At 45.2% G+C, this 18,684-nt stretch overlaps 1 protein-coding gene across 1 annotated transcript in view; it reads left to right on the top strand.

Annotated features, from left to right (window-relative positions):
* The window catches only part of LOC120033912 (1-phosphatidylinositol 4,5-bisphosphate phosphodiesterase delta-3-A-like), a 29,984-nt gene that overhangs the window by 4,767 nt on the left and 6,533 nt on the right, over positions 1 to 18,684 (top strand). The window contains exons 2-7 of the mRNA XM_038980303.1: positions 8,269 to 8,436; positions 15,426 to 15,654; positions 16,576 to 16,705; positions 17,655 to 17,880; positions 18,200 to 18,401; positions 18,554 to 18,684. The exon at positions 18,554 to 18,684 is cut by the window's right edge and continues 14 nt beyond it. Of these exons, the coding sequence (XP_038836231.1) occupies positions 8,269 to 8,436; positions 15,426 to 15,654; positions 16,576 to 16,705; positions 17,655 to 17,880; positions 18,200 to 18,401; positions 18,554 to 18,684 (1,086 nt within the window). The remainder of the gene's footprint in view (positions 1 to 8,268; positions 8,437 to 15,425; positions 15,655 to 16,575; positions 16,706 to 17,654; positions 17,881 to 18,199; positions 18,402 to 18,553) is intronic.

Below are 18,684 nucleotides of genomic sequence, written 5' to 3'. Positions count from 1 at the left end.
CGTCAGCCAGCCATGAGCAGCCAGATCCGTCAGCCAGCCATGAGCAGCCAGATCCGTCAGCCAGCCATGAGCCGTCCAGCCAGGATCCGCCAGAGCCAGCCAGCCAGGATCCGCCATTCAGTCCAGTGCTGCCCTTCAGTCCGGTGCTGTCCCTCAGTCCGGAGCTGCCGTCCCTCAGTCCGGAGCTGCCCCTTATCCTGGTGCTGCCCCTTATCCTGGTGCTGCCCCTTATCCTGGTACTGCCCCTTATCCTGGTGCTGCCCCTTATCCTGGTGCTGCCCCTTATCCTGGTGCTGCCCCTTATCCTGGTACTGCCCCTTATCCTGGTGCTGCCCCTTATCCTGGTGCTGCCCCTTAGTCCGGTACTGCCCCTTAGTACGGTGCTGCCCCTTAGTCCGGTGCTGCCACTTAGGCTGGTGCTGCCCCTTATTCTAGTGGGGTTAAGTAAGCGGGTAGTGACTATGGTGGGGTGGGGACCACGACCAGTGCCAGAGCCGCCACCGTGGACAGACGCCCACCCAGACCCTCCCCTAGACTTTATGCTGGTGCGCCCGGAGTTCGCACCTTAAGGGGGGGGTTATGTCACGCCCTGGCCTGAGTATTCTTTGTTTTCCTTATTATTTTAGTTAGGTCAGGGTGTGACATGGGGAATGTATGTGGTTTTTGTAGTGTCTAGGGTGGTTGGAAGGTTTAGGGGGTTTATTAGAGTAGTTGGGTTTATGTTTAGTATAGAAGTCTAGCTGTGTCTATGGTTGCCTGAAGGGTTCTCAATCAGAGACAGATGTCATTAATTGTCTCTGATTGGGAGCCATATTTAAGGCAGCCATAGGCACTAGGGTTTTGTGGGTAATTGTCTGTGTCTATGTTGCATGTTTGCACTTAGTCTTTTGATAGCTTCACGTTCGTCTGTTTGTTGTTTTGTTTCGTTGTCCTTCTTCCAATTAAAGAGAAGATGTATTTTCAACACGCTGCGCCTTGGTCCTCTCTCTCTCTCATTGACGATCGTGACATAATCCAAGTTTATCATTTTAAAATGCTAATTGATCATTAGAAAACCCTTTTGCAATTATGTTAGCACAGCTGAAAACTGCTGTTCTGATTAAAGAAGCAATTAAACTGGCCTTCTTTAGACTAGTTGAGTATCTGGAGCATCAGCATTTGTTGGATTGATTACAGGCTCAAAATGGCCAGAAACAAAGAACTTTCTTCTGAAACTCGTCAGTCTATTCTTGTTCTGAGAAATGAAGGCTATTCCATGCGAGAAATTGCCAAGAAACTGAAGATCTCGTACAATACTGTGTACTACTCCCTTCACAGAACAACGCAAACTGGCTCTAACCAGAATAGAAAGAGGAGTGGGAGGCCCCGGTGCACAACTGAGCAAGAGGACAAGTACATTAGAGTGTCTAGTTTGAGAAACAGATGCCTCACAAGTCCTCAACTGGCAGCTTCATTAAATAGTACGCGAAAAACACCAGTCTCAACGTCAACAGTGAAGAGGCGACTCCGGGATGCTGACCTCTAGGCAGAGTTCCTCTGTCCAGTGTCTGTGTTCTTTTGCCCATCTTAATCTTTTCTTTTTATTAGCCAGTCTGAGATATGGCTTTATCTTTGCAACTCTGCCTAGAAGGTCAGCATCCCAGAGGCTGATAATGGGCCTCTGTACACCTATGTAGATATTCCATAAAAAATCTGCCGTTTCCAGCTACAATAGTCATTTACAACATTAACAATGTCTACACTCTATCTCTGATCAATTTGATGTTATTTTAAATGGACAAAAAATGTGCTTTTCTTTCAAAAACAAGGACATTTCTAAGTGACCCCCAAACTTTTGAACGGTAGTGTATGTCAGACTTGGTTCTATGACCAAGGGGTTCTATGACTTCTTCTTGTTTTGAAAGCCTCTGAGATTAGCACTCTGACCTGTGCTATCACAGAATGTGACTACACTAACCTGAAACACTTTTTAATTAGCTATTTTGCATCCTGGTGGGAATTGACCTTTGCCATTGAATGATTTGTGGGATGCCTAACCCTAATCCTAACACTAACTCCATAGATTCTCCATGCATGAGGTCCTGTTCGTCATGACAGACCAAACTAACAGTATCAGATGGTTGTGTCTGTAACTGGCTGGAATGCAGGAGTTCAGAAGTGCTGCTGGCCTTGCAGCTCTGGGACTTCATGACCTCTCACAAGCTGTTCTGGCACATCAAATCGAGGACAACTTAAGTCACACCAAAGAAGAACCTGCATTTAAAAACAATACACTTTATATTACAATGTCTCTGACATTATGGATATTTCCCCATTATACTCTCTAAGGGAAACGGAACTACCCTGAGTTATGCACCATTTATTAACTTCACCCTCTTTTGCCAGCATGTGAAATAGCATTTAGTAGTAGTATGGAATCTTTAGGGTAGGGTGATTTGTTTAAGGTATGTGTGAAGACACACTTTCCAAATGGCGGAGAAGAAGAGTATGTTGACAAAGTAATGTTTCCATAGACCTAGTTCCCAGTGGCCGTGTGTTTTTCAAATGTTAGGGGTCAAAGGTTTTCTCCAAATGTCGTTAACCCAGCAGATGCATACTGTCTGGCTGCAGAGAGACTGCAATATCAGCCACACATGTATTAACACATATCGATGCCTGTGTTTGCCAAGTGTTGCAGTTTGGTATATTCTAGTTAGTACATAGGCTATATCTTTATCTTTTTATTGTTGGACATAAAATACTGTAAGAAGACTGGCGAATCAGCTTCAAGTGATTTTGATTTTGGAAATCTGTTCCAAAGGATTTTCACGCATATTATAGAGATACTGTATAAGTGATTGTATACAAATGTAAACAAGGTTTAAAGTGATTATGTTTTCGTAATCTGTTTAGGCTTCTTGTGGTCAATTTGAAGTCCATAAATGATTTGTTATTATGTTCCAACCCCCTGACCCTCCGCTCAAGATAAAATTCTCTCGCAGCTGAATCTAGTCGACGATCCCTCGCCTATATGATCATATGAGAATTTAATGAGCTGTTTTGGTTTGGGTGACATCATATGACATGACCTGCTTTTTGACAAGCAATTTACTACTCCCGCAATAACACCTGGTAAATATGTGTATGCGACCAATAAAAATTGATTTGATAGGATCAATGTTGTCTTGCGTGGTCTGTGGCATTTTTCCTTCGTTCCAAGTTAAACACAACTCACTTTATGTGGTATAACTATGAGTTAAAACGTAAATGTCAATTAAAGTTGCGATCATTTTACAGTGGGGAAGTTGCAATTTATGGTTGTGTATTGAGGATTTGATTTGCTGCAGTAGAACGAAAAGTTGATTTCAAAAACACTATATCCACCAATTTTTCACATTTGTGTTTTTTCATCAGAAATTATTGCTTATAGGTACCTTCATGTGTGTGTAAAATAGATCTTTGATTTTTAATTCATCAATTTTAGATGTGTATGAAAATGTTTGTTTTTTGGCCAAACACTATATCTGTTGTTTAGCTGGAATGGAATGTTCGTATATGTGATGAATATACCGTGCCTTCAGAAAGTATTCAGACCCCTTGACTTTTTCCACATTTTGTTACGTTACAGCCTTATGCTAAAATGGATTAAAAAAGAAATCCTCAGCAATCTACACACAATACCCCATAATGACGAAGCGAAAAACAGTTTTTTAGACATTTTTGCAAATGTATTAAAAATAAAGAACAAAAATACCTTATTTACTTAAGTATTCAGACCCTTTGAAATGAGACTCAAAATTGAGCTCAGGTGCATCCTGTTTCCATTGATCATCCTTAAGATGTTTCTACAACTTGATTGAAGTCCACCTGTGGTAAATTCAATTGATTAGACATGATTTGGAAAGGCACACACCTGTCTATATAAGGTCCCACAGTTGACAGTGCATGTCAGAGCAAAAACCAAGCCATGAGGTCGAAGGAATTGTCCGTAAAGCTCCGAGACAGGATTGTGTTGAGGAACAGATCTGGGGAAGGGTACCAAAACATTTCTGCAGCATTGAAGGTCCTCAAGAGCACAGTGGCCTCCAGGGAGGTGAAGGGCCTTGGTCAGGGAGGTGACCAAAAACCCGATGGTCTAGAGTTCTAGAGTTCCTCTGTGGAGATGGGAGAACCATCCAGAAGGACAACCAGATCTGCAGCACTCCACCTATCCGGCCTTTATGGTGGAGTGGCCAGACGGAAGCCACTCCTCAGTAAAAGGCACATGACAACCCACTTGGAGTTTGCCAAAAGGCACCTAAAGACTCTCAGACCGTGAGAAACAAGATTCTCTGGTCTGATGATACCAAGATTGAACTCTTTGGCCTGAATGCCAAGCGTCACGTCTGGAGGAAATCTGGCACCATCCCTATGGTGAAGCATGGTGGTGGCAGCATCATGCTGTGGGGATGTTTTTCAGCGGCAGGGACTGGGAGACTAGTCAGGATCGAGGCAAAGATGAATGGAGCAAAGTACAGAGAGTATATTGATGAAATCCTGCTCCAGAGCGCTCAGGACCTCAGACTGGGGCGACGGTTCACATTCCAACAGGACAACGACCCAAAGCGCAAAGCCAAGACAATGCAGGAGTGGCTTCGGTACAGGTCTCTGAATGTCCTTGAGTGGCCCAGCCAGAGCCCGAACTTGAAACCAATCGATCATCTCTGGGGAAAGCTAAAAATAGCTGTGCAGAAACGCTACCCATCGAACCTGACAGAGCTTGAGAAGATCTGCAGAAAAGAATGGGAGAAACTCCCCAAATACAGGTGTGCCAAGCTTGTAGCATCATACTCAAGAAGACTTGATGCTGTAATCACTGCCAAAGGTGCTTCAACAAAGTACTGAGAAAAGGGTCTGAATACTTATGTAAATGTAATATTTCAGTTTTTTATTTTGAATACATTTGCAAAAATGTTTTTAAAACATTTTTTTCCCCTTATTTTTTATACATGATTTAGAATAAGGCTGTAACGTAACAAAATTTGGAAAAAGTCAAGGGGTCTGAATACTTTCCAAATGCTCTATATTTAAACAAATACATGTCTGTCATTGAACAATCCCATGCCATGGTTAGATAGTGAAAAAACACACCAATCTCTTTCATCATTTCTTTAAACATCAAAAGCTAATTTGCCAACATTTCTGAAAATGGATATATGGCGGTTTATTGGTGTGATCTCAGAAAATCAACCCTCTCAGTCTAGCAGTCCCCTTCTTTGATGTGCCCTTCTCTGCTTATCAGGGCTCAGCGTTTTCCTTGGCTTCGGTCCCAGTCTGTGTCCGAGAGCATTGATTCGATTGAGTTCAACACTGCTGTTTCGACCTCAGTTGGCTCATTTCTTACCTAGAATCAATGCAACACGTCACCTATGTTCACAGCAGGTCCCATGGGGTCCTGTACTTAGTTCCACAGACAGACATGGAGAGCGAGAAAGATGAAGTCTGAGACTGGGCTTGTGATTCTCCAACATCAAATGGACTACATGTTGACTTGTGTTTATAACAAATGAACGATCCCATGTTATAATTGGTTCTCTGTTTTATCCCTGAGACACAGCCTTTTCTATTCTCTCTGTATCTTCACCCTCGTACTTATGTCCGAGTCTCACTCCTCCATATCCCAACCTTTTATTTTGTAGTTAATTCCTTCTGTTTCCGCTTCACTCCTTCTGCTGTTGTAATGATATATTTCCTTCTTTCCCTCTCCCTCTGTTCAGAACCCCCATCTCGTTGTGTGTTTGGTTTCATATACCTTTTTATCGTTGCTAGCCAGCCAGGTTGTTATGCTTGCCCAATTTGCCGGCCCAAAGTGCGTGTCAACAAAATTCTCCTCGGCGTGCTGTAGGAGCTGTGATGAACAGAGTACCCAGCTCATGGGCCTCAAAGCCTCCTCTTTCTCCCCTCACGCCCACATGTGCTTCATTACAGCAGTATTACTGTATGGACAGGTCTCTCTTAGCATATAACATGTCTGTAATGCTGTTGTCAAGGTGAGGAGGGCTTGATACTAAAACTCTCGGCTCGGTCGGCGGTGGGGGTATCCAGCATCCCTGAACATTTGCATATGTACCCATGTGCACAGATTTTCCATATACGTATTCCTGGATGGGGAGGTATAGGGACGGGACAGAGAAAAAATAATAGGGTTGAAGTCAGTGAGGTGACAACAGTAGGTCCAGGAATAATAATTTAACAGGCTCATAAGGGTTGGGGTTAGTGGTGTGAGGATGGGCAGAGCGAGAACACAGGTCAGTTAGGATAGCTTAGCATTGTCACTGACCTGCTGTTAATAGGGTCCTTGTGCTCAGTGCTCAGCCTGTGGGAATTCCTGGCATGTGGTAACAGCTTGGTGACTGACTGTGTCAAACACGGTTGTTATGGTGGAGGCTTGGGGTTGGGGAGGAGGAGGGTTCTCTTTGTGTTTGACCAACGGCTGGAGAGAGAGAGAGACATGGCTGGGCTCAGTTTGCTTCCCCTCTTTTCTACTTAGGGGGAGAGGAATAGGGGGGAGGGGAGTGGGTGAGAGCACTGAGCTGCTCATGGTGTACTGTCTCTCATAGCCTGCGGCTGCGACCCAAATGGCACCCTATTCCCTATAGTGCACTACTTTTGGTACTACTGTGGGCCCTGGACAAAAGTAGTGCACTTTATCGTGAATAGAGGCCAGCTCTGGAAGCCTGTGATGAGCTCAGTCAGACTGGCATGGCATTGGCAGTATAAAGAACTCTGAAAGGGATTTTAGCTGATTCAAGAGAAATAATAGATGAGGGCATCCATGGAAACAGTTTTTGAAATAAATCTTTGAGGGTATACTTGAGAGACTTAGAGAAGAGAGGAGGAAAGGGAGGGAGTTTCTTTCAGAGCATTCCTTTGAAATCCTCTTTTGAAGTTGAATACACAGTTGAACAGTGTACGAGGTCCCATTCACCTACTGCAGAGAACCAAAGAGGCATCCAACTGTCAGACGGAGAAACAGAGAAAATACTATCTCTTTCTTTTCACTGGTGTCTGAATGCAGTTCCAAGTACACAATACCGTGTACACTTACAACGTGACGGTGCATGTCTTGTTACAGCTCTGCCGATCTTTCCTCTCCATTTTCCATATTTGTCTGTTTACTCTGCTCTTATTAACATAGATGATAAAGCTGCTCAACATTTTTGACGTTGGAGGTTGGTTTTTCTCTAATAGGTCCCTTGTGACATGCACGTCAGGGATAGCAGGCTGTATCTGTGAATCACATTAGTATCAAATAACCATTAGCGGAGATAGGTTTCCCTGCCTAGATGAGCTGCTGCAACTCCAGACTCACTGACTAGCTAGTTATTTGTGACAATCTGTTTCTGCAGCTCTGTAAACCCCCCATTTTCCATGAAATCCCCCTTTCCAGTTCTCCGTTGGACTGCCTCTGGCCTGTGAGGAAGATTCATCTTTGGAACATTGGCATTCGTTTCAAATCCTAGCATTCCACTTCTTCCTTTGCTGTGCAGAGTTCCAAAGTCTGGCTTGGCTTATACTGCATGCTGGGAAATAAACAACGAGTTCTAACTCACATTCATTAGATTCTGTGGTGATTTCCTGCTTCAGTAACCTGAATGTCAACCTTGTTTCAGTGTTGCTCCTTTCAGGGGTTTGTATATAAAACAAAGTTTAGGCCGTAATTATGAGATCATGGCCTGTGTTTGTGAGTCATGGCTGTGGTGCTTCCAAAGGAAGATGACTGCTGTATGTAGAAAGGTGAGTGAGTCATCCCTGGAACGCCCTACTGGTGCCAAGCCCTCGACACACAATACAACCACAGTAGAGATCTTGAAATGGGTTGTGCTTGACTGGTTTGTTAGCATACCTGTCTCCCCCCCCCCCCAAAATAACTCCTAACCCTCCGTCTTCATCCTGACATGATATTGAGTGTTTGAGTCCCTATACTACAAAATAAGCGTCACAGTCATTTTACTGCAATAGCATGACGAGAGAAGGCCAAGAAGGAACATGGCTCATAGAATTCTACTGACATTTACGACAGTAGAGCAGACAGACTGAACTCTCAATGAACTGCCAGTGGAGCTTGGTGTGGATGGCCTAACATTGAATTAGACTAGAGTGAATGAAATAAGGACTTGGAGGGTGTGTTCAACAATGACACAGTGTCAGTGACACACTACATTACATCATACCGGAAAATTCAGTGATACTGCACGTTACCTAAAAGTGTATAACAGTGTATTTGACTGTGTGTGTGTGTGTTTCCAGGGGTGCTGGATGATGAGGATGTCCGTGCGATGATGCACGGTTCCAACATGGTGAAGGTACGCTCCCAGAGGTGGCAGAAGAGCCGCAGCCTGCGTCTGCTGGAGGACGGGGTCACCGTGTGGTGTGAGTCCACCAAGAGCTCCCGCAAGGCCAAGGCACAACAGACCTGTGAGTATACAATGGGGTGACGGAGGGGTGGAGGGAGGGGCCAGAGGAGGAGGGGGGTAGATGAGGGGAAAGGAGAGGTATGGGGAAGGAGGAAAGAAAAGAGAGGGATCGAAGAGGAGAAAAGAATAGGTATGGGGAGGGGGAGAGAAAAGAGAGGGGTGGGTGAGGAGAAAAGGAGGCATAAGGGAAGAGGAGGAGAAAGGATAAGGGTGTGGATTAAGGGAAAGGGGGGGTAGAGGGTAGGTGTAGATCGAGAAGAAGGCTAGGGAGTGGTCACGAGAGGAGGATGTTTTTTTTTTTTGATTTTCAGGATCTGAGGCTTTTGCAATAGTTGGAAAGGAAACTTAACCGATATCAGATTAGGAAAAGTAGCTTTGAATGAAGGGAAGGCTATATACAAGAACATAATCATGTATAAACAAACGAACAGGACTTCCGCAAGCACAGTCCCTTGTTGTAGTCTATTCAACCCTCCTCTTAGACCTGATTCAGTAGACTAATTTAGCCAGCTCTTTGTCCTAAGCCATTTAGGCTTTTCATGTTGGCCAACAATAATGCCTTCTTGTCTACATTTCCCTGTAAATAATTAAAGGGATATTATGCTGTGAGCCAGGACTTAAGTCAGATGCTATAACCTGTGTAATTGTATGATACAGGTAACTGCCAAAATAATGGAAACACTTGAGTAAATGAGGGATACAAGGTATATTGAAAGCAGTTAACATCCCATCATGCTTAGGGTCATGTATAAAATGCTCAGTATGCCGTTATTTTGCCTACCATGTCCCCATCTACAGGGCACGAGGTTTGATGAGCATGAAAACGATGTAAACCATATGCCATGGCCGCATCAGACACCACATCTCAACCCAATTGAACACTTATGGGAGATTCTGGAGCGGCGCCTGAGACAGAGTTTCCATCAACAAAACATCAACTGATGGAATTTCTCTTTTGAGGAATTGTGTTGTTATCCCTCCAATAGAGTTCCAGACACTTGTAGAATCTATACCAAGGTGCATTGAAGCTGTTCTGGCTCGTGGTGGACCAATGCCCTATTAAGACACTTTATGTTGGGGTTTCCTTTATTTTGGCAGTGTCACCTGTAGTAATGCATCCATATAGTACACACAGAAACTCCAAACATGCTGAAGGTTCACATTGGTCAACCACTGTTACAAAGAGGTATAAAAGCGGCATTAGAAACAATGTACATAGACTTGTTATCCGTTAGCCTCAAGATATTGTCTTACCTCAGCTAGCTAATCTTTTGCAGGCAAAGGGCCAATCAGAAAGGGAAGCAGGCACTTTATATTAGTACTCTAATGATTACAATCCCCTTAAAGAAAAAGAGAGAAAATGTTGACAGATGTTAGATGTTTTGGCCCATTAAACTGTGGGAAAGCTATTTGTAATCATAAACTTTTGACCGCTTCCCCTTTCTCTCATGCACACACACACACACACACACACGTACACACAAACAAACAAACACAGTTTTGTATCGCTATCCTTCTGGGGACCAAATAATTGATTTCCTTCCAAAATCCTATTTTCCTTAAACCCTAAATCTAACCCTAACCTTAACCTTAACCTAACCATAACCTTAACCTTATGCTAAACCCTAAGCCTAACCTTAACCCCTAACCCTAACCCTAAAACTATACCTAACTCCTAAACCTAACCGTAACCCCTAACCTGATTCTAACCCTAATTGTAAACCTAACCCCTGACCTGGTTCTAACCCTAATTGTAAACCTAACCCCTAACCTGATTCTAACCCTAATTGTAAACCTAACCCCTAACCTGGTTCTAACCCTAATTGTAAACCTAACCCCTAACCTGGTTCTAACCCTAATTGTAAACCTAACCCCTAACCTGGTTCTAACCCTAATTGTAAACCTAACCCCTAACCTGGTTCTAACCCTAATTGTAAACCTAACCCCTAACCTGGTTCTAACCCTAATTGTAAACCTAACCCCTAACCTGGTTCTAACCCTAATTGTAAACCTAACCCCTAACCTGATTCTAACCCTAATTGTAAACCTAACCCCTAACCTGGTTCTAACCCTAATTGTAAACCTAACCCCTAACCTGGTTCTAACCCTAATTGTAAACCTAACCCCTAAGCCTAAAATAGCATTTTTTTTCTTATGGGGACCGGCAAAATGTCAAATTTTCCTTGTTTTACTATTCTTGTGAGGACTTCTGGTACCCACAAGGATAGTTAAACAAAAAAATACACACATGTTTTACTATCCTTGTGGGGAACAAACTATTTATTGTCAGGACCCGGTGAGAGAAACAGTCACTAATAGTCGGCAGAACCCAGAAGATGAGGCAGACTCAGCAGTACTAGAGATGGTGGTTTAATAAAAGGACAAGATCTTCAGGCAAAGAATATAAATCCACCACGTCCAAAATAAAGCCAAGAGGCACAAAATGGATATCCTCCTAAATACAAAGAAACTCCACAAAGTGGTAAAAACAGCAGGGAAAAACAAACCTCAAAAGACTACTCAAAAATACACAAGAACTAAACCAGAGAACCTCTGGAAAAATCCAATAAGAGAAATATATGTTCACAACAAGGCTGGGGCTGGGTGCTAACATACAAACACTGAGCAAAGAACTGAGGAACACACAGGGTTTAAATACTAACAAGGGAACGACACACAGGTGCAAACAATAATTAGAGCAAGGAAAAAACAAAAGGTACAAAAAAGGTGCAATGGGGACATCTAGTGACCAAAACCTGAACAGTCCTGGCCAAAACCTGACAATTTATTCCCTTTCAAAATCCTATTTTCCTGGACCCCTAACCCTAAACCCCTAAACCTAAATATAACCCTAACTCTTAAACCTAACCCATAACCCTAATTCTAACCCTTAACCTAACCCCTAAGCCTAAAATAGCCTTTTTCCTTGTGGGGACCGGCAAAATGTCCCCAATTGTGCTAACTTCCTTGTTTTTGATATCCTTGTGAGTTATGGTCCCCACAAGGATAGTAAAGCCAAAAACACACATACAAAGTTCAATGGTTTAAGGAGAGGGATAGGTGGGCAGCCGGTGAAGCGCTTAGAGTCGTCAGGCCTCCTAAACCAGTACTAAATCTCAGTATAGTTTAATAGATCTACACCTACAGGGTTTGCCTCTCAGATTGCTCTTGAAGTATCCCTCCGGTAAATGAGAGGCCATGGCTCTGGTCCCTCCATGTTCCATAGGACAAATATAGGGCTCCTTGGCCCTGCCCATAGGGATCTGATTGCACAGGCTAATTATTGTTGTTGGCATGCGTGACGAAGGATGAGTGTGTGTGTGTGTGTGTGTGCGTGCGTGCACGCTTGTGTCAGATTATAGCCCTACCAAATGGGTAAACCTCTTTTATGACTGCAGGGTTTGGACGTGACGTAACAACCACCACTACTACACTAAAGAGTTTAAACATGTCTCTGACACATCATTTTACGAGTTAGTGCTGGCGGTCCTTAGAGCTTTGGAGTTGCCTGAGTCAATCCGATTTTATTTTCATTTTCGAGTCGCACTGTACAAACGTATTATACTAGTGACCTAGATGACACACATGCAAACACACCCACCTACACATAGAGTGGAAACATCACAGACAAGTTTATCTCCACTCAATTCCAAAGTCCAGTTAACGAGTACAAGGTTTATGAGGTGTTTTGTGACGGGTTATGAATGTCAAGGTCAGGCGAGTACATTCATCACGTCGACTCAGACAGCATAGAGCCACAGTGGTTCACTTCAAGTGGAACACAACACTTCCTTACTACCGTCTAACACCCACTAGTCTGAGTCTGAGAGCACTGCTGCTAACCTAACACACCCTGGGCTAGGAGGCAAGCTGAGGGGCAACGGTTAAGAATGGGATAATGCTGATGGGAGGTTGTAATTGCATGACCTCCTTGTAACGCTCTCTTTCTCTCTACCTTCATCTCTCTCTCTTTTCTTTTTTTCTACCGCTCGTTCGCTCTCTCTTTCTCCTCTTTCTCGTTCTCTCTCTTTCACTCGTTGCACAATCCACCCCCCACTATGTCACTTCAGCAAGGACTATTCCTCGGTCATGGAATTCCGATTAGGTCCCAGTTCTCTCCCATCGCTGTCCCTCGGGGACCCAGGAAGCACCCGCTGCTGTGGGGAATGGATAAGGCCAGAGCCATGCGTTTAGAGAGTTGGGCCAATGCGATTTTTGGAATTATGATGCATTTTACATGACTCTTCAACATTCTATGGCAGCCATGTTAGCTCCCCATTAACAGTGCATGGTGAATATGTAACCAATGCCATGTAACTGAATGTCTGGAATTAGAGCAATATTCAACATGTTACAAGTTGGCCCAACTCTCTAAATACACAGTATATTCGGAAAGTACTCAGATTCCTTGACCTTTTCCACATTTTGCTACGTTACAGCAATGGATTTTTTAAAAACATCTCAGCAATCTACGCACAATACCCCATAATGACAAAGCGAAAACAGGTTTTGAGAAATTTTCGCAAATGTATTAATTTAAAAAAATGGAAATACCTTATTTACATAAGTATTCAGACCCTTTTCTATGAGACTCGAAATTGAGCTCAGGTGCATCCTGTTTCCATTGAGCATCCTTGAGATGTTTCTACAACTTGATTAGAGTCCACCTGTGGTAAATTCAAATGATTGGACATGATTTGGAAAGGCACACACCTGTCTATATAAGGTCCCACAGTTGACAGTGTGGCCAGACGGAAGCCACTCCTCAGTAAAAGGCACATGACAACCCACTTGGAGTTTGCCAAAAGGCACCTAAAGACTCTCAGACCATGAGAAACAAGATTCTCTGGTCTGATGATACCAAGATTGAACTCTTTGGCCTGAATGCCAAGCATCATGTCTGGAGGAAACTTGCCACCATCCCTATGGTGAAGCATGGTGGTGGCAGCATCATGCTGTGGGGGTGTTTTTCAGTGGCAGGGGCTGGGAGACTAGTCAGGATCAAGGCAAAGATGAACGGAGCAAAGTACAGAGAGATCCTTGATGAAAACCTGCTCCAGAGCACCACTGAAGGATGTGTTTAGGGTTAGGAGTTCTCTCTTTTCTGGAGAGACCTGAAACTAGCTGTGCAGCAACGCTCCCCATCCAACCTGACAGAGCTCGAGAGGATCTGCAGAGAAGAATGGGAGAAACTCCCCAAATACAGGTGTGCCAAGCTTGTAGCGTCATACCCAAGAAGACTTGATGCTGTAATCACTGCTAAAGGTGATTCAACAAAGTACTGAGTAAAGTGTCTGAATACTAATGTAAATGTGATATTTCAAAAATTTGTAAAGATTTATTAAAACCTGTTTTTGCTTTATTGTGTGTAGTATTTAATCAATTTTATAATAAGGCTGTAACCTAACAAAATTTGGAAAAAATAAAGTGGTCTGAATACTTTCCAAATGCGCTGTATGTCTCTGGATAAGGCCTCATGTACAACAGGGTGAGAGGCCAGGTGGCTGGTGTGGGAGGTGACGTCGTCTTCCCCCAACCGGGCCGCAGTTAGAGCAGAACAACGACAAAGGCAGGCTGACCACTTCAGCAGACAGCTACTGATAACACAAAAGCGGCTGCAGATGCACGCACACACACACACACACGCACACACACACACACACACACACACACACACACACACACACACACACACACACACACACACACACACACACACACACACACACACACACACACACACACATATGCTGACTACAGGTGGTCTCAAGGGCCTTTGGGGTCTGGCACCTGCAGCTCAGCATGATCCCCTCTGTTCAGATGGGCTTTAGAGAATATGCACCGCACTTAACACTTCGCCTGTGCCAGTCACACACACACACACACACACACACACACACACACACACACACACACACACACACACACACACACACACACACACACACACACCACACTTCCCCCTACTCTCCGCATTGAAATGTCACCCTTGTCATGGAGCGATGGGCAGGAATGTGTCAGCGATTTTGAGGAGGTGGAGAGGCGGGGGCTGTTCAGCAGAAAGAGGCCGTTGTCAGAAGAGACAGTTGTCTAGTGGCTGCCCCAGGCCCCTGGCCCCCAGGCCCCTGGCTCTGGCACAGTCAGCCCTGTAGCTGAGCCATCGTTGGTCTGTGTGTCACTATTTGCCCCGGCCTCTGGAAAGCTGATCCCAGTGTAGAAAGGCACTGCTATATGTACTTAAATAACCGACTGACTGATTTGAAAGCGACTCCACAAACCCAACCACAATTCCAGCTATTCAATTAATGGAGGGATATGGGGTTTGTCGTTGTGGTGGAGCTAGTCTTATGTTTGAAACCTTCACCAGGCTCTATTCTGGATGTGTTGAAGGCCGGTGTTGTGTTGCTGGGCAGAGGGTCAGCCATCACGTGTAAAGCCCCCCCCCCCCAACATAGGTTTCACCACATATGTTGCTGTTATAAATAAGAGCTGAAATACATGCTAATCTCTCTAGAAGTCAATAAGACAGTGTTCTTCGTTCTTCCTTTATCTCTTTACACACACAAACACGTCATGGCATTGGGCCAAAGGTCCTGCCTACACTTGAGTGTCAGATTGACTGCTGTGCCCTGAGTGTCGTGGAGTTGCTGGTTACATGTGGACCTTGTCATAAAGATGAATGTAGGCCTGAGTCATAAACATATCCTGCAGCCGCAGCTGACGCAGGTCTGTGTCTGTACAAGTCGTATTATTTCAGAGCCAAATCAGGACCCCAGCACCGAGATGCCATGTCACACTGCTACGTGGATGTTACCACACTCCCCCTAAAGTTCACGACCTTTCAGCTCCGAACCTCCCTTCAAGTTCCACGTGTTTTGGTGTCCTGTTTGTATTCTGTCCTACACCCAGATTGATACAGTTACTCTCTCTGTTTCCCCCACCGTCTCCTCTCCCACCTTCCCTCCCCTCCCCCACATCTCTCTGTGCCAGTCTCAGTGACAGAGGTGGAGTGTGTGCGTGAGGGCTGCCAGTCTGAGGCTCTGCGGAGACTATCCGGGTCGGTACCAGAGAATCAGTGCTTCACGGTGGTGTTCAGAGGGGCCAGGAAGAGTCTGGACCTCCTCTGCGCCTGTGAGGAGGAGGCGAGGCACTGGGTCCGAGGGATACGCACGCTGAAGGAGCGTGTGGCCAACATGACCCAGAAGGAGAAACTGGACCAATATCCTTTACGCCCCGAGGGCCTTTGCTGCGCTGTGCCAGGCTGCCAGCCTTCGGCCCAGAGTAATTATAGTGCAGGCTGGGCAGCCAGGATCGCTATGGTGACTGACTCTGAACATAACACTGTCACATGCACCGTCCCACATCCACAGCATTCCTAAGATGTGCAGCAATGGCCCAGCAAAAAGCACCGTCTAAATATAGTCTGACTATCTTGTCAAACATGATCCCTGGTATAGCCGCTGGGTTGTTTGTGACACAGGTGTACGACGGACACACTTGTGTAAAACGCAAAGCCAGATCTTGAAAGCAAATGGAGCGGTAGGTGCTCTGGGACATGTCCAGGCTAGTGCCGTGGCTTGTAATTGGGTAAGATTTGAGGTGCGGTTTTGCACTGGCATGTCCCAGCAGTGTTTGCAGTAGATTGATAAACACCATCCTTGCGAAAGCTCTTATTGTTGTGTGTGTCCTGGAAGAGGGAGGTGTCATATAGGCTCCTCTCTCTACGTCCGCCCTGTGTTCTATTCCACTAGAGGCCTTGGAGGAGGCTTTAAGTATTTTGGATGTTGGCACAACAGGACATCTGTGTCTACAGTCAACACACATCTGAATCATAGACTGGGGTGTATTCCATTTCAATTCCTGGTAGTTGATTTAGACACTTATCCTCCTCTGAACGGTTACACAATTGATTCCTGGTTTGCTGTGAATTAAGAAATGATGCACTTGACCCTTACCCATAGTTGGATGTGGGCTGTAATGTGCTTATATACAGTATGCACGTACATCAACCCTGCCTGTATGTATAGATGTGTTTTGTGTCTATACATACTGTATATACCATAGAATGTACTTTTTAAGGATGTGTTTCGGGTTAGAGGTTCGGAATGCTCCCCCGGTTGCTCTCCTTAACCCCCCACACCTGGATCCGTGGCTACCTGAGACGGGCTGATGAGAACGACGATGGGAAGATGAGTTACGACGAGGTCAAACGCCTGCTGCAGATGATCAACATAGACCTGAACGAACAGTACGCGCGCTCGCTATTCAAGGTGAGCACATACTGTATATGTGTGTGCCGCATTTAGTATGGCTTGTAGGTTAATGTGTATAGACCTTGACTGCATGGGTGTGCGTATGTGCGTGAGCGAGATGTTGTTGTTGGCTGAAGGCCATTGTTTACTCAGTTATGCTGTGGAGTAGATTGGGGCTGTGTTTCACTCTCAGCCTGGAGTCTGTGTTCAATTACCAACCCAGTGGCAAGCCAACCAGCAGGTCTCTCTCTCTTCTCTCTCTCTCTCTCTCTCTCTCTCTCTCTCTCTCTCACTCACTCACTCACTCACTCACTCACTCACTCACTCACTCACTCACTCACTCACTCACTCACTCACTCACTCATTCTCTCTCTCTCCTGCCCTCTTCTCTCTACTGCCGTCTTTCATTCTCCCCAGGCGGTCTCGTCCTTCCCCGTCTTCCCCCTCTCTATCAGGCAGCCAGTCATTTCTCCATAGTTGAGGAGTACTGCTAGCTAAGTCTCTCAGCTCCCCTCTCCGTTAAAGTCCAGTTGTTTTCCTGCTCCTTCCTTCTCCAACCCTGCCCATCCATCTCCTCAGAGACTGAACATCAAACCAACTGCAGTGCAGCAATGTGTGGAGTGTATGTTTGTTTATATGGTATGAATTATGGGAGTGGATGGGGTTGCTGGCCACTCCCATAGCAAATCAGTGCGCGCCCATAGATTTGATCATATGAACATGGCTCACCTATGAGAATTGAAGATATTAACTTTGATCCAGCCCTCTGTTTTTAGGGAAGCGCTTTGAAAATGTGTGGAGGGGTTGTGTATGTGTGTTTTAATCAGAACAACGCTAACGAAGGTCTCTCTGTCTGTCCGTCCGTCCGTTCGCCCATCTGTCTCTTTGTCCCTCCCTCTCCTCTGTCTGTCTGTCCCTCCTTCTCCTCTATCCGTCCTTCCGTCCCTATCCTCCGTCCCTCTCTCAGAAAGCTGACCGGTCGTGTGACGGCCGTCTGGACCACGTAGAGATCGAGGAGTTCTGCAGGGAGCTGATGAGGCGGCCGGAGCTGGACGCGGTGTTCAGACACTACTCTGGTAACGGCTGTGTTCTGTCCACCGCTGAGCTGAGAGACTTCCTGGGAGACCAGGGGGAGGACGCGTCACTGATCCACGCTCAGAGCCTCATCCGCACCTACGAGCTCAACGACTGGGGTAGGCCCGAAGAAACACTGAACATCATTTTAGCCTTGGATTTTTATGACCTTACATTTGACATTGTAGTCATTTGCAGTAGTGAGAGCATACATTTTCATACTTTTTTTTCATACTGCATTCCTTACATTCCCTGTCCTTTTATTTATCTGAATGTTTTATGTTTTTATTTTTGACATATTTAACTGCTGCAAATTCAGGGCCAGTTCCTCCCTTGACTTTATTTTCCCACAATCGTATGAGCATGTCTATACCCGTCTATTCCTGTTCATAATCCTCATAAAAGGTTGATGGTTTGATGTGCCGCTCCTCCCTGCAGCCCAGAAGAACCAGTTCATGACCCAGAATGGTTTCACCATGTACATGCTGTCCCTGGAGAACGATGTGTTTAACCCCGACCACGCCAGGGTGCACCAGGACATGACCAGACCTCTGGCCCACTACTTCATCTCATCCTCACACAACACCTACCTCACCAAGGACCAGGTCACCAGCGCCAGCAGCGCCGAGCCATACATCAGGTATTGAATACACACGTGCGCACACACAAACACACATATGCATGCGCATAGACGCACACACACAAACACACAGGCTCATGCACATATGCATGCACACAGGCACACACACACACACACACACACACACTAAGAATATGTACTGTGTGAACCAGAGCTCTGAACCAGGGCTGTCGCTGTGTGGAACTGGATTGTTGGGACGGGGACAAAGGAGAGCCTGTCATCTACCATGGACACACCCTTACTTCTAAGGTGCCCTTCAAAGAGGTAATCGAGACCATCGCCC

Source organism: Salvelinus namaycush, chromosome 41 (assembly GCF_016432855.1).
Source record: "Salvelinus namaycush isolate Seneca chromosome 41, SaNama_1.0, whole genome shotgun sequence".
In the NCBI taxonomy this organism is placed as follows: domain Eukaryota; kingdom Metazoa; phylum Chordata; class Actinopteri; order Salmoniformes; family Salmonidae; genus Salvelinus; species Salvelinus namaycush.
Note: the sequence above shows the minus strand (reverse complement) of the source record. Positions and strands in the feature narration are given on the sequence as shown.